General features: G+C 42.8%; 1 protein-coding gene across 1 annotated transcript in view; it reads right to left on the reverse strand.

The window, feature by feature from the left end:
- LOC109907188 (alpha-catulin) overlaps nucleotides 1–13,867 on the reverse strand; it is a 108,833-nt gene that overhangs the window by 51,781 nt on the left and 43,185 nt on the right. Inside the window, exon 2 of the mRNA XM_020505007.2 lies at nucleotides 6,203–6,392. Coding sequence (XP_020360596.1) covers nucleotides 6,203–6,392 — 190 coding nt within the window. The remainder of the gene's footprint in view (nucleotides 1–6,202; nucleotides 6,393–13,867) is intronic.

Below are 13,867 nucleotides of genomic sequence, written 5' to 3' on the forward strand. Positions count from 1 at the left end.
TTTTACAGCTGCACCATCGAGAGCATCCTGATGGTTTGCATCACTGCCTGGTATGGCAACTGCTCGGTCTCGGACTGCAAGGCATTATAGAGGGTAGTGCGTACGGCCCAGTACATCACCAGGGCCAAGCTTCCTGCCATCCAGGACCTCTATACACGGAGATGTCAGAGGAAGCCCTAAAAAATGTCCAAGAGTCCAGCCACCCTAGTCATAGACTGTTCCCTGTGCTACCGCATGGCAAGAGGTACCGGAGCCTAGGTCCACGAGGCTTTTAAACAGCTTCTACCCCCAAGCCATAAGACTCCTGAACATCTCATCAAAATGGCTACCCAGACTATTTGCATTAACCCCCTTCTATGCTGCTGCTACTCTCTGCTATCATCTATGCATATTCACTATAATAACTCTACCTACGGGTACATATTACTTCAACTACCTCGACACCGGTGCCCTGCACATTGACTCTGTACCGGTACCCCCTGTATATAGCCTCGCTATTGTTAATTTACTGCTGCTCTTTAATTATTTGTCACTTTTATCTCTTACTTTTTTAAAGGTATTTTCTTAACTGCATACATAGTTGGTTAAGGTCTTGTAAGTAAGCATTTCACTAAGGTCTGCACCGTTCGTATTAGGTAAATGTGACATAAAATATGATTTGTAACGATGTGCAAATAGTTAAAGTACAAAAACTAAAATAAATAAACAAATATAGGTTGTATTTACAATGGTGTTTGTTCTTTACTGGTTGCTCTTTTCTTGTGGCAACAGGTCACAAATCTTGCTGCTGTGATGGCACATTAAGGTATTTCACCCAATTGATATGAGTTTAGCAAAATTGGATTTGTTTTCAAATTCATTGTGGGTCCATGTAATCTGAGGGAAATATGTGTATCTGTTAAGGGAATTTTTATCAATGATGACTAATTATGTATACATTTCAATCAGGACTGACTAATCCGAATACTATTATGTTTCTATACATGTACTAATCAGAATACTAAATGTTACTGTATATGTATGAGTTTTCATTCTTGATCCCAGTACTGAAAATAATGTGTGTGTGTGAACGTGGGCAAAAGTTAGAACAATGACGGTCTGTTCCTTGGTACAAATGAATGAACTATCTCCAGACTGTCTAGAATGCTTATCTACACTGACTGACCTTGGCTCTAGGTGAGGAGGGAAGGCTTGAGAGCTATAGGGCCTTTCTACCAGTGTCAAGAAGAGACGGAACATTTAGAAAACGCTGACGTCATTTTCAGTTTCTAACCTGTGGTAAAATGTGTATTTACTCAGTACTCTTTTGAATAAAGGCTGTTACTTGACTTTAAGACCGGGACTCTGTCCATTCCTATAAAATAAGGGTCTTACAAATCCATATGAATTGACAGTGTTTAATTTTAATTGGGAATTAAAACAGAGGAATTAAATTCCTTCAACAGTCTCTAATATGGTCATACATTTGGCAGGAGGTTAGAAAGTGTAGCTCAATTTCCACCTCATTTTTTGGGCAGTGTGCACATAGCTGGTCTTCTCTTGAGAGCCAGGTCTGCCTACGGTCGCCTTTCTCAATAGGAAGGCTATGCTCACAGAGTCTGTACATAGTCAAAGATTTCCGTAATTTGGGGTCAGTCACAGTGGTCAGGTATTCTGTCACTGTGTACTCTCTGTTTAGGACCAAATAACATTCTAGTTTGCTCTGTTTTTTTTGTTAATTACTTGACACATTGGAAAGAAGGATCTTTTTGTTTCCTCATGATTTGGTTGGGTCGAATTGTGTTGCTGTCCTGGGCCTCTGTTTGTGAACAGAGCCTCAGAACCATCTTGTTTAGTAGACTCGTCTCTAGATTAAACTCTCTGTAGGTAATGGCTTTGTTATGGAAGGTTTGGGAATCGCTTCATTTTAGGTGGTTGTAGAATTGAACGTCTCTTTTCAGGATTTAGACAATTTGCGGGTATCGGCCTAATTCTGCTCTGCATGCGGATTTTGGTGTTTGGCCCATTTAGTGAATTCTTGGCTGGTGAGCGGACCCCAGACCTCACAACCATAAAGGGCAATGGGTTCTATAACTGATTCAAGTATTTTTTGCCGGATCCTAATTGTTATGTCACATTTTATGGTCCTTTTGATGGAATAAAAGGCCCTTCTTGCCTTGTCTCTCTGCTCGTTCACAGTTTTATGGAAGTTACCTGTGGTGCTGAAGTTTCGGTCTAGGTATGTATAGTTTTGTGTTTGCTCTAGGGTAACGGTGTCTAGATGGAATTTGTATTTGTTGTCCTGGCGACTGGACCTTTTTTGGAACACCATTACTTTTGTCTTACTGAGATTTACTGTCAGGGCCCAGGTCTGGCCGAATCGGTGCAGAAGATCTAGGTGCTGCTGTAGGCTCTCCTTGGTTAGGGACAGACGCACCAGATCATCAGCAAACCGTAGACATTTGACTTCAGATTCTAGTAAGGTGAGGCCGCGTGCTGCAGACTGGTCTACTGCCCTCGCCAATTCGTTGATATATACAGTGGGGAGAAGTATTTGATACAATGCAGATTTTGCAGGTTTTCCTACTTACAAAGCATGTAGAGGTCTGTCATTTTTATCATAGGTACACTTCAACTGTGGGAGACGGTTGAAGTCCAGAAAATCACATTGTATGATTTTTAAGTAATGAATCTGCATTTTATTGCATGACATAAGTATTTGATCACCTACCAACCAGAAATAATTCTGTCTCTCACAGACCTGTTCGTTTTTCTTTAAGAAGCCCTCCTGTTCTCCACTCATTACCTGTATTAACTGCACCTGTTTGAACTCGTTACCTGTATAAAAGACACCTGTCCACACACTCAATCAAACAGACAGCAACCTCTCCACAATGGCCAAGACCAGAGAGCTGTGTAAAGACATCAGGGATAAAATTGTAGACCTGCACAAGGCTGGGATGGGCTACAGGACAATAGGCAAGCAGTTTGGTGTGAAGGCAACAAACTGTTGGCGCAATTATTAGAAAATGGAAGAAGTTCAAGATGACGGTCAATCACCCTCGGTCTGGGGCTCCATGCAAGATCTCACCTCGTGGGGCATCAATGATCATGAGGAAGGTGAGGGATCAGCCCAGGACCTGGTCAATGACCTGAAGAGAGCTGGGACCACAGTCTCAAAGAAAACCATTAGTAACACACTACTCCGTCATGGATTAAAATCCTGCAGCGCACGCAAGGTTCCCCTGCTCAAGCCAGCGCATGTCCAGGCCCGTCTGAAGTTTGCCAATGACCATCTGGATGATCCAGAGGAGGAATGGGAGAAGGTCATGTGGTCTGATGAGACAAAAATAGAGCTTTTTGGTCTAAACTCCACTTGCCGTGTTTGGAGGAAGAAGAAGGATGAGTACAACCCCAAGAACACCATCCCAACCGTGAAGCATGGAGGTGGAAACATTATTCTTTGGGGATGCTTTTCTGCAAAGGGGACAGGATGACTGCACCGTATTGAGGGGAGGATGGATGGGGCCATGTATCGCGAGATCTTGGCTAACAACCTCCTTCCCTCAGTAAGAGCATTTTTAATTAAAAAAAATATATTTAACCTTTATTTAACTAGGCAAGTCAGTTAAGAACAAATTCTTATTTTCAATGACGGCCTAGGAACGGTGGGTTAACTGCCTGTTCAGGGGCAGAATGACAGATTTGTACCTTGTCAACTCGGGGATTTGAACTGTGGCCTAGCCAGTCTCCAGACCTGAACCCAATAGAAAATCGTTGGAGGGAGCTGAAAGTCCGTATTGCCCAGCGACAGCCCCGAAACCTGAAGGATCTGGAGAAGGTCTGTATGGAGGAGTGGGCCAAAATCCCTGCTGCAGTGTGTGTAAACCTGGTCAAGAACTACAGGAAACGTATGATCTCTGTAATTGCAAACAAAGGCTTCTGTACCAAATATTAAGTTCTGCTTTTCTGATGTATCAAATACTTATGTCATACAATAAAATGCAAATTAATTACTTAAAAATCACACAGTGATTTTCTGGATTTTTGTTTTAGATTCCGTCTCTCACAGTTGAAGTGTACCTATGATAAAAATTACAGACCTCTACATGCTTTGAAAGTAGTAAAACCTGCAAAATCGTCAGTGTATCAAATACTTGGTCTCCTCCCCACTGTATGTTGAAGAGGATGGGGTTTAAGCTGCATCCCTGTCTCACCCCACGGCCCTGTGGAAATAAATGTTTTCTTTTGCTAATTTTAACTGCACACTTGTTGTTTGTGTACATGGATTTTATAATGTATGTTTTTCCGTCAACACCACTTCCCATGAATTTGTATAGCAGACCCTCATGCCAAATTGAGTCAAAGGCTTTTTCGAAATCACTGAAGCATGAGAAGACTTTATTTTGGTTTGTTTGTTAATTAGGGTTCGCAGGTTGAATAGTCAGAAATTTACATACACCTTAGCCAAATACATTTAAACTCAGTTTTTCAAAATTGTATTTAATCCTAGTAAAAACTCCCTGAAGTAGGTCAGTTAGGATCACCACTTTATTTTAAGAATTGGAAATCTCAGAATAATAGCAGAGAGAAGGATTTATTTAAGTTCATATTTTTTTCATCACATTCCCAGTGGGTCAGAAGTTCACATATACTCAATTAGTATTTTATAGCATTGCCTTTAAATTGTTTAACTTGGGTCAGATGTTTTGGGTAGCTTTCCCACAATAAGTTGGGTGAATTTTGGCCCATTCCTCCTGACAGAGCTGGTGTAACTGAGTCAGGTTTGTAGGCCTCTATGCTCGGACACGCATTTCAGTTCTGCCCACATATTTTGTATAGGATTGAGGTCAGGGCTTTGTGATGGTCACTCCAAAACCTAGACTTTGTTGTCCTTACGCCATTTTGCCACAACTTTGGAAGTATACTTGGGGTCATTGTCCATTTGGAAGACCCATTTGCGACCAAGCTTTAACTTCTTGGCTGATGTCTTGAGATGTTGCTTCAATACATCCATATATAAAATTGTCCTGCCTCATGATGCAATCTATTTTGTGAAGTGCACCAGCACCTCCTGCAACAAAGCACCCCTCACAACATGATGCTGCCACCCCCGTGCTTCACGGTTGGGATGGTGTTCTTCAGCTTGCAAGCCTCCCCTCTTTTTCCTCCAAACATAACGATGGTCATTATGGCCAAACAGTTCTATTTTTGTTTCATCAGACCAGAGGACATTTCTCCAAAAAGTACGATCTTTGTCCCAATGTGCAGTTGCAAACCGTAGTCTGGCTTTTTTTTAATGGCGGTTTTGGAGCAGTGGCTTCTTCCTTGCTGAGCGGCCTTTCAGGTTATGTTGACATAGGACTTGTTTTACTGTGGATATAAATACTTTTGTACCGGTTTCCTCCAGCATCTTCAAAGTCCTTTGCTTTTGTTCTGGGATTGATTTGCACTTTTCACAACAACGTACGTTCTAGGAGACAGAACGCATCTCCTTCCTGAGTGGAACGATGGCTGCGTGGTCCCATGGTTTTTATACGTTAGTACTATTGTTTGTACAGATGAACGTGGTACCGCCAGGCTTTCGGAAATTGCTCCCAAGGATGAACCAGATTTGGAGGTCTACAATTTGTTTTCTCAGGTCTTGGCTGATTTCTTTAGATGTTCGCGTGATGTTAAGCAAAGAGACACTGAGTTTGAAGGTAGGCCTTGAAATACATCCACAAGTACACATTCAATTGACTCAAATGGTGTCAATAAGCCTATCAGAAGCTCTTAAAGCCATGACATAATTTTCTGGAATTTTCCAAGCTGTTTCAAGGCACAGTCAACTTAGTGTATGTAAACTTCTGACCCACTGGAATTGTGATACAGAGAATTATAAGTGAAATAATCTGTCTGTAAACAATTGTTGGAAAAATGACTTATGTCATGCACAAAGTAGATGTCCTAACCGACTTGCCAAAACTATAGTTTGTTAACAATAAATGTGTGGAGTGGTTGAAAAACGAGTTTCAATGACTCCAACCTAAGGGTTTGTAAAATTCCGACTTCAACTGTATGTGGTCTGTTTGGTAATTTGGTAGATAAAGGTAAAATAAAAAATTCTAAAATAAAACAATATATCGGCAGAAATAATATCCCAATATGTAACCGCATCAATTTATTCCCCCATCACTACTACACAGGGAAAGGACGCAATTTCAGACACAGCCCCAGTTACCTGCTCTGCGCGCCTCGAAACAAGCCATTCCCATCTCTTCCTTCAGCTCCTCGTTCTCCACGGCGATGGCCTCGCCTACACCAACAAAGCGTCCCACAGCAACGCTGACGGCCTGGCCCACTCTCTGGATGGCCTGCTGGGTCCGCTCCGACTTGTTTGGCTTGTCTTTGTGGTTGATCAGTGTGGTGATCTAGGAGGATACAGAGACTGGTCAGTGTTGTAATACAAAGACTGGTCATTGTGGTGATACAGAGACACAACCTGGTCAGTGTGGTGATACAGAGACACAACCTGGTCAGTGTGGTGATACAGAGACACAGGCTGGTCAGTGTGGTGATACAGAGACACAGGCTGGTCAGTGTGGTGATACAGAGACACAGGCTGGACAGTGTGGTGATACAGAGACACAACCTGGTCAGTGTGGTGATACAGAGAGACAACCTGGTCAGTGTGGTGATACAGACTACAGAGGCACACTTTCCATGGCAGTCTGCTGCTGTGCTCAACCTGAATCAGCATACCAACCCATTTCACTGTGGAACAGCATGTTTCTCCAAAACAATTAACCGTCTACACCATCCAGGGTACAGCGCAGGCCATGTTTCCACCACTTTGCCCAAGTGAGGAACCAGAAAAAAAGTAGAATCATTTCCTTTTCCCGGAGAGAGACAGAGAGCTGATTGCTGATTTCCTATGGAGCAGCCTAACAGGTGGAGAGAGCCGGCAGTGAGACAGCAGGAGGTGTCTCCCGTAGCGCAGCATCTACACATGCACTCACACACACAGACAACTCAGGTGGGGCCTATTAGCGACGATCAGAATAATTTGTTATGTATCAGACACGCGAGCGCACACACACACACACAACTCAGATGGGGCCTGTTAGCTACGATCAGAGTCATCTATTATGTATAGGTTTGAACCTATTACTATAAATTATTCACTGATTGCCTTAGATACCTGAATGGAAACAATCCCTTCCAGACCATAACAGTGCGCAGTTGGTGAGAGCTCAGTCGGGGGGAATTGAAACTGGTACACCACTGGCATTCTCAAGCCCCACTAACTCCTGGTGCGTGTCCCAAATGGCCCCCTATTTCCTTTGTAGCACTACTTTTGACCAGGGCCCACCATGAAGGGAGAAGGGTGGCATTTGGGACACAAACCTGTGGTCAGGTATCTGTAATGTAGTAGGTTTACTGTACAAACCATGGTGATTATAAGCAAGTTTAAAACATGTGTAAAACAAGTCTAAACTTGGGCCCGTAAAACACAGCTATCGATTCCTTCCGAAAATCTATGTGGTAGGATTTTTTTAAACAAAATTTCATCCAATCTGTGGCTCAAATTATGATATTTGGATTTGGAAAACAAATTCAAATACCTCAGAACTGACTTTAGAATAGAAGGTGCTGGAAAAGATAATATGTTTGTCCATTTCCTATATACAGTTGAAGTCAGAAGTTTACATACACCTTAGCCAAATACATTTAAACTCAGTTTTTTCACAATTCCTGACATTTAATACTTGAAAAATTCTCTGTCTTAGGTCAGTTATGATCACCACTTTATTTTAAGAATGTGAAATGTCAGAATAATAGTAGAGAGAATGATTTATTTCAGCTTTTATTTTGTTCGTCACATTCCCAGTGGGTCAGAAGTTTACATACACTCAATTAGTATTTGGTAGCATTGCCTTTAAATTGTTTAACTTGGGTCAGACGTTTTGGGTAGCCACAAGCTTCCACCAGCTTCCCACAATAAATTGGGTGAATTTTGGCCCATTCCTCCTGACAGAGCTGGTGTAACGGAGTCAGGTTTGTAGGCCTCCTTGCTCGCACACACTTTTTTCAGTTCTGCCCACACATTTTCTATAGGATTGAGGTCAGGGCTTTGTGATGGCCACTCCAATACCTTGACTTTGTTGTCCTTAAGCCATTTTGCAACAACTTTGGAAGTATGCTTGGGGTCAATGTCCATTTGGAAGACCCATTTGCGACCAAGCTTAAACTTCCTGACTGATGTCTTGAGATGTTGCTTCAATACATCTACATAATTTTCCTCCCTCGTGAAGCCATCTATTTTGTGAAGTGCACCAGTCCCTCCTGCAGCAAAGCACCCCCACAACATGATGCTACCACCCCTGTGCTTCTCGTTTGGGATGGTGTTCTTCGGATTGCAAGCCTCCCCCCTTTTTCCTCCAAACATAACGATGGTCATTATAGCCAAAGAGTTCTATTTTTGTTTCATCAGACCAGAGGACATTTCTCCAAAAAGTACGATCTTTGTCCCCATGTGCAGTTGCAAACCATAGTCTGGCTTTTTATGGCGGTTTTGGAGCAGTGGCTTCTTCCTTGCTGAGCGGCCATTCAGGTTATGTCGATACAGGACTCGATTTACTGTGGATAAAGATACTTTTCTATCTGTTTCCTTCAGCATCTTCACAAGGTCCTTTGCTGTTGTTCTGGGATTGATTTGCACTTTTTGCACCAAAGTACTTGCATCTCTAGGAGACAGAACGGGTCTCCTTCCTGAGCCGTATGATGGCTGCGTGGTCCCATGGTGTTTATACGTGGGTACTATTGTTTGTCAGATAGACGTGGTACCTTCAGGCATTTGGAGGTCTACCATTTTTTTCTGAGGTCTTGGCTGATTTCTTTTGATTTTCCCAAGATGTCAAGCAAAGAGGCACTGAGTTTGAAGGTAGGCCTTGAAATACATTCACAAGTACACTGCCAATTGACTCAAATTATGTCAATTAGCCTATCAGGAGCTTCTAATGCCATGACATCTTTTTCTAGAATTTCCCAAGTCATTTAAAGGCACAGTCAACTTAGTGTATGTAAACGTCTGACCCACTGGAACTGTGATACAGTGAATTATAAGTGAAATAATCTGTCTGTAAACAATTGTTGGAAAAATTACTTGTGTCATGCACAAAGATGTCCGAACCGACTTGCCAAAACTATAGTTTATAACAAGAAATTTGTGGAGTGGTTGAAAAACAAGTTTTAATGACTCCAACTTAAGTGTATGTAAACTTCCGACTTCAACTGTAGGTGAATTGGGAAAGTGGATCAGCGGGAGAAACAGAGGCAGAGAGAGAGAGCGAGAGAACGCAAGGAGGACGCCCTAGGGCGCTGGAACGCAAAGTGGAAGCACTAGGGAGCTCATCAAGTGCAGTGGGGATAGGCAATTCCCCTTCATCCACCTGCTTTTCACAGCCCACTCTTCAAACAGAACCACAGCCCACTTTTCAACCATAACAGAACCACAGCGCGCTCTTCAACCAGAGCAGAACCACAGCCCGCTCTTCAACCAGAACAGAACCACATCCCGCTCTTCAAACAGAACAGAACCACATCCCACTCTTCAACCAGGCGGCAGGTAGCCTAGTGGTTAAGAGCATTGGGCTAGTTCGAATTCCCAAGTAGACTAAGTGAAAAATGTGTTGATATGCCCTTGAGCAAGGCACTTATCCAAGGCAACTTACAGGAGCAATTAGGGTTAAGAGCATCTGCTAAATTACTCAAATGTAACAGAGCCACAGCCCACTTTTCAAGTGTTAGGGAAGATTCAGAATTTGTTGGTAACATTTGTAAGATGTTTAATATTCATCAAATGTGTGTAAGTTACTTCTCATCAGAATGGTATTTTTGATAATACTGTGGCGAGGTTGCAGTTATCTGTTCTATGTCAAGACTAAGTTGCATGGGCCGCTGAGAGGGGAGAGGTCAAAGTGTCATCATGTGTAAACATATCTTTCACTCCCTACCTTTTTCTAGTGGAGAAAGGAGGGTGGCAGTGTCTGGAATCATTCTATGCTCCCTCTAATGTTGTTTCTATCTTAACCTATAGCCTCATTCTCCTCTCCGTGAGTTTGTCCAGGAGTTTGTATTTAGAGTGGGTTGTATCTAAATGACAATTTGATATATGCCTGTTGATATGGAGGATTGATTTATGGTTCTGGGGTTTGGGAAAGGAGACAAAGCTGAACGATGAATTATGTCTATGCTGTCTGACTATGTGTGATCTTTGCTATAAAGGATCCCATTTTGCCATTGTGTGGGGACTCTCAACTTTTCATTAGAGATACTGAACTGTTGAAAGTCAAAATGCTATAGAGCTTATATAATTAAAGATGGACGTTGATCAAATCAAATCAAATTTATTTATATAGCCCTTCGTACATCAGCTGATATCTCAAAGTGCTGTACAGAAACCCAGCCTAAAACCCCAAACAGCAAGCAATGCAGGTGGAGAAGCACAGTGGCTAGGAAAAACTCCCTAGAAAGGCCAATACCTAGGAAGAAACCTAGAGAGGAACCAGGCTATGTGGGGTGGCCAGTCCTCTTCTGGCTGTGCCGGGTGGAGATTATAACAGAACATGGTCAAGATGTTCAATGTTCATAAATGACCAGCATGGTCGAATAATAATAAGGCAGAACAGTTGAAACTAGAGCAGCAGCACAGTCAGGTGGAAGTTGAAACTGGAGCAGCAGCATGGCCAGGTAGACTGGGGACAGCAAGGAGTCATCATGTCAGGTAGTCCTGGGGCATGGTCCTAGGGCTCAGGTCAGTTGAAACTGGAACAGCAGCAGCAGTTGATAACTAACTCTGACGTGTGTGTGTGGTTTGCAACCCATGATTTGGTAAATAGAGGACATTTCCACGACACAAGCAAAACAGAAAATACTCGAGACACATTAATTGGAAGGGGGCGGCAGGTGGGTTTGGAGTGAGTGCGTGACTACGTGATGTCACAGTGTAGCCGAGTGGAACGCGATGGTTGGTTTAGTGACGTGTGTCCCTGAAGAGGAGGATAATCAGACAATGAGAGAAAATGTAACAGAGCATATCTCTCACTCTCCCCACTTATCTGCCACTCTCCTCTCTCTCTCCTTCAATGCATCACAACAGCACTGCCTGGCAAGAATTAGATAGCCACTACTTATGATGCCTCCAAACCAAGGAGCGTTCACTAACTTACACACAGAAAAAGAGGCATTCTATAGGAAAAGGGAAATTCCATTTCTGTCCCAGAGCCTGAATACTGGATAAGTTCTACTACTGTATGGGACCATGGTGACTCAGTGATCCAGTTACCATATGCCACACTGTACAGAACCTCTGCAGAAGGTTAGAATGTTTGGCCTGAATTCAAATCAACATCACATTAGTGCAGAATATTATGCAATCCATTTTTCTAATCTAATCATTTGAGTCATGTTTTTATTTAATTTTTTACTTTACCTTTATTTAACCAGGCAAGTCAGTTAAGAACAAATTCTTATTTTCAATGACGGCCTAGGAACAGTGGGTTAACTGCCTGTTCAGGGGCAGAACTACAGATCCCTTGTCAGCTCGGGGATTTGAACTTGCAACCTTCCGGTTACTAGCCCAACACCGCCCCATATGTCTTCACTACCCAGTAGATGAGGATAACGGATGTGTGTGTGTGTGTGCATGGCGTGCATATTTGGCGTGCAGGTCATAAAGGGCCTGAATCACGGGGCATCTGGTATTCATGACACTCAAATGCCCTCTCGCGCTGGCACTCACCCAGAAAAGAAGGGATGCGACAGAACCTCAGGAACCTGACCAGTGCATCTGCTTGTGTTCCAAATGAAACACAGTTCCCTATATAGAGCACTACTTTTGGCTAGGCCCAGGGAAATAGGGTGCCATTTGGGAAATACCCTCTGTCTTTTAGCAGCTTGTTGAACGACTGTGGAAACCTGATAATAGCTCCCTCCGTGAGAAATCCATCCATTTACTCTTGAGAAAAACAAGGAGGAAATGAGGGCAGGAGTCTCTTAAAACATTTCATTGAACGGAAGCAAAAGATAGGGTATACTTGGAAATGTGAGAGTGTATTGACCATCAGTGTGTGTGTAGGTGTGTATTATAGAGAGAGGAGAGAAAGTGTCCTTAACTTCCTCCTGCGGTATCAACGGAACACATGACTACATGGGGCTGCCTGTGTAAATAGGAATGAAGCAGGGTGGAGAAACATAATATTAATCAGAGAGAAAGAGAGACAGAGAGATGCTATATTAATTTAAAACCAAAAGGGAGGGAGTGGAGAGCGAGCTGCTATATGGGTCTAAAGCCAAAAGAGAGATTGTGAGAGTTGCTACATTAATCTGAAACCAAGAGGGAGAGAGAGCGCTGCTACATTAATCTGAAACCAAGAGGGAGGGAGAGAGAGCTGCTATATTAATCTAAAACCAAGAGGGAGAGAGCTGCTACATTAATCTAAAACCAAGAGGGAGGGAGAGAGAGCTGCTATATTAATCTAAAACCAAGAGGGAGGGAGAGAGAGCTGCTATATTAATCTGAAACCAAGAGGGAGGGAGAGAGAGCTGCTATATTAATCTGAAACCAAGAGGGGGTGGAGAGAGAGCTGCTATATTAATCTAAAACCAAGAGGGGGTGGAGAGCTGCTCTATTAATCTGAAACCAAGAGGGGGTGGAGAGCTGCTCTATTAATCTGAAACCAAGAGGGAGAGAGAGAGCTGCTATATTAATCTAAAACCAAGAGGGAGGGAGAGAGAGCTGCTATATTAATCTAAAACCAAGAGGGAGAGAGCTGCTACATTAATCTAAAACCAAGAGGGAGGGAGAGAGAGCTGCTATATTAATCTAAAACCAAGAGGGAGGGAGAGAGAGCTGCTATATTAATCTAAAACCAAGAGGGAGAGAGAGAGCTGCTACATTAATCTGAAACCAAGAAGGGGTGGAGAGCTGCTACATTAATCTAAAACCAAGAAGGGGTGGAGAGCTGCTATATTAATCTAAAACCAAGAGGGAGGGAGAGAGCGCTGCTACATTAATCTAAAACCAAGAAGGGGTGGAGAGCTGCTATATTAATCTAAAACCAAGAAGGGTTGGAGAGCTGCTACATTAATCTGAAACCAAGAGGGAGAGAGAGAGCTGCTACATTAATCTAAAACCAAGAAGGGTTGGAGAGCTGCTACATTAATCTGAAACCAAGAGGGAGAGAGAGAGCTGCTATATTAATCTAAAACCAAGAGGGAGAGAGAGAGAGCTGCTACATTAATCTAAAACCAAGAGGGAGAGAGCTGCTCTATTAATCTGAAACCAAGAGGGAGAGAGCTGCTCTATTAATCTGAAACCAAGAGGGAGAGAGAGCTGCTACATTAATCTAAAACCAAGAGGGAGAGAGCTGCTCTATTAATCTAAAACCAAGAGGGAGAGAGCTGCTCTATTAATCTAAAACCAAGAGGGAGAGAGCTGCTCTATTAATCTAAAACCAAGAGGGAGAGAGAGCTGCTACATTAATCTAAAACCAAGAGGGAGAGAGCTGCTCTATTAATCTGAAACCAAGAGGGAGAGAGCTGCTCTATTAATCTGAAACCAAGAGGGAGAGAGAGAGAGCTGCTACATTAATCTGAAACCAAGAGGGAGAGAGCTGCTACATTAATCTGAAACCAAGAAGGGGTGGAGAGTTGCTCTATTAATCTGAAACCAAGAAGGGGTGGAGAGTTGCTCTATTAATCTGAAACCAAGAAGGGGTGGAGAGTTGCTCTATTAATCTAAAACCAAGAAGGGGTGGAGAGTTGCTCTATTAATCTAAAACCAAGAAGGGGTGGAGAGTTGCTCTATTAATCTAAAACCAAGAAGGGGTGGAGAGTTGCTCTA

The sequence above is a fragment of the Oncorhynchus kisutch genome, linkage group LG17 (genome assembly GCF_002021735.2).
Source record: "Oncorhynchus kisutch isolate 150728-3 linkage group LG17, Okis_V2, whole genome shotgun sequence".
NCBI lineage: Eukaryota > Metazoa > Chordata > Actinopteri > Salmoniformes > Salmonidae > Oncorhynchus > Oncorhynchus kisutch.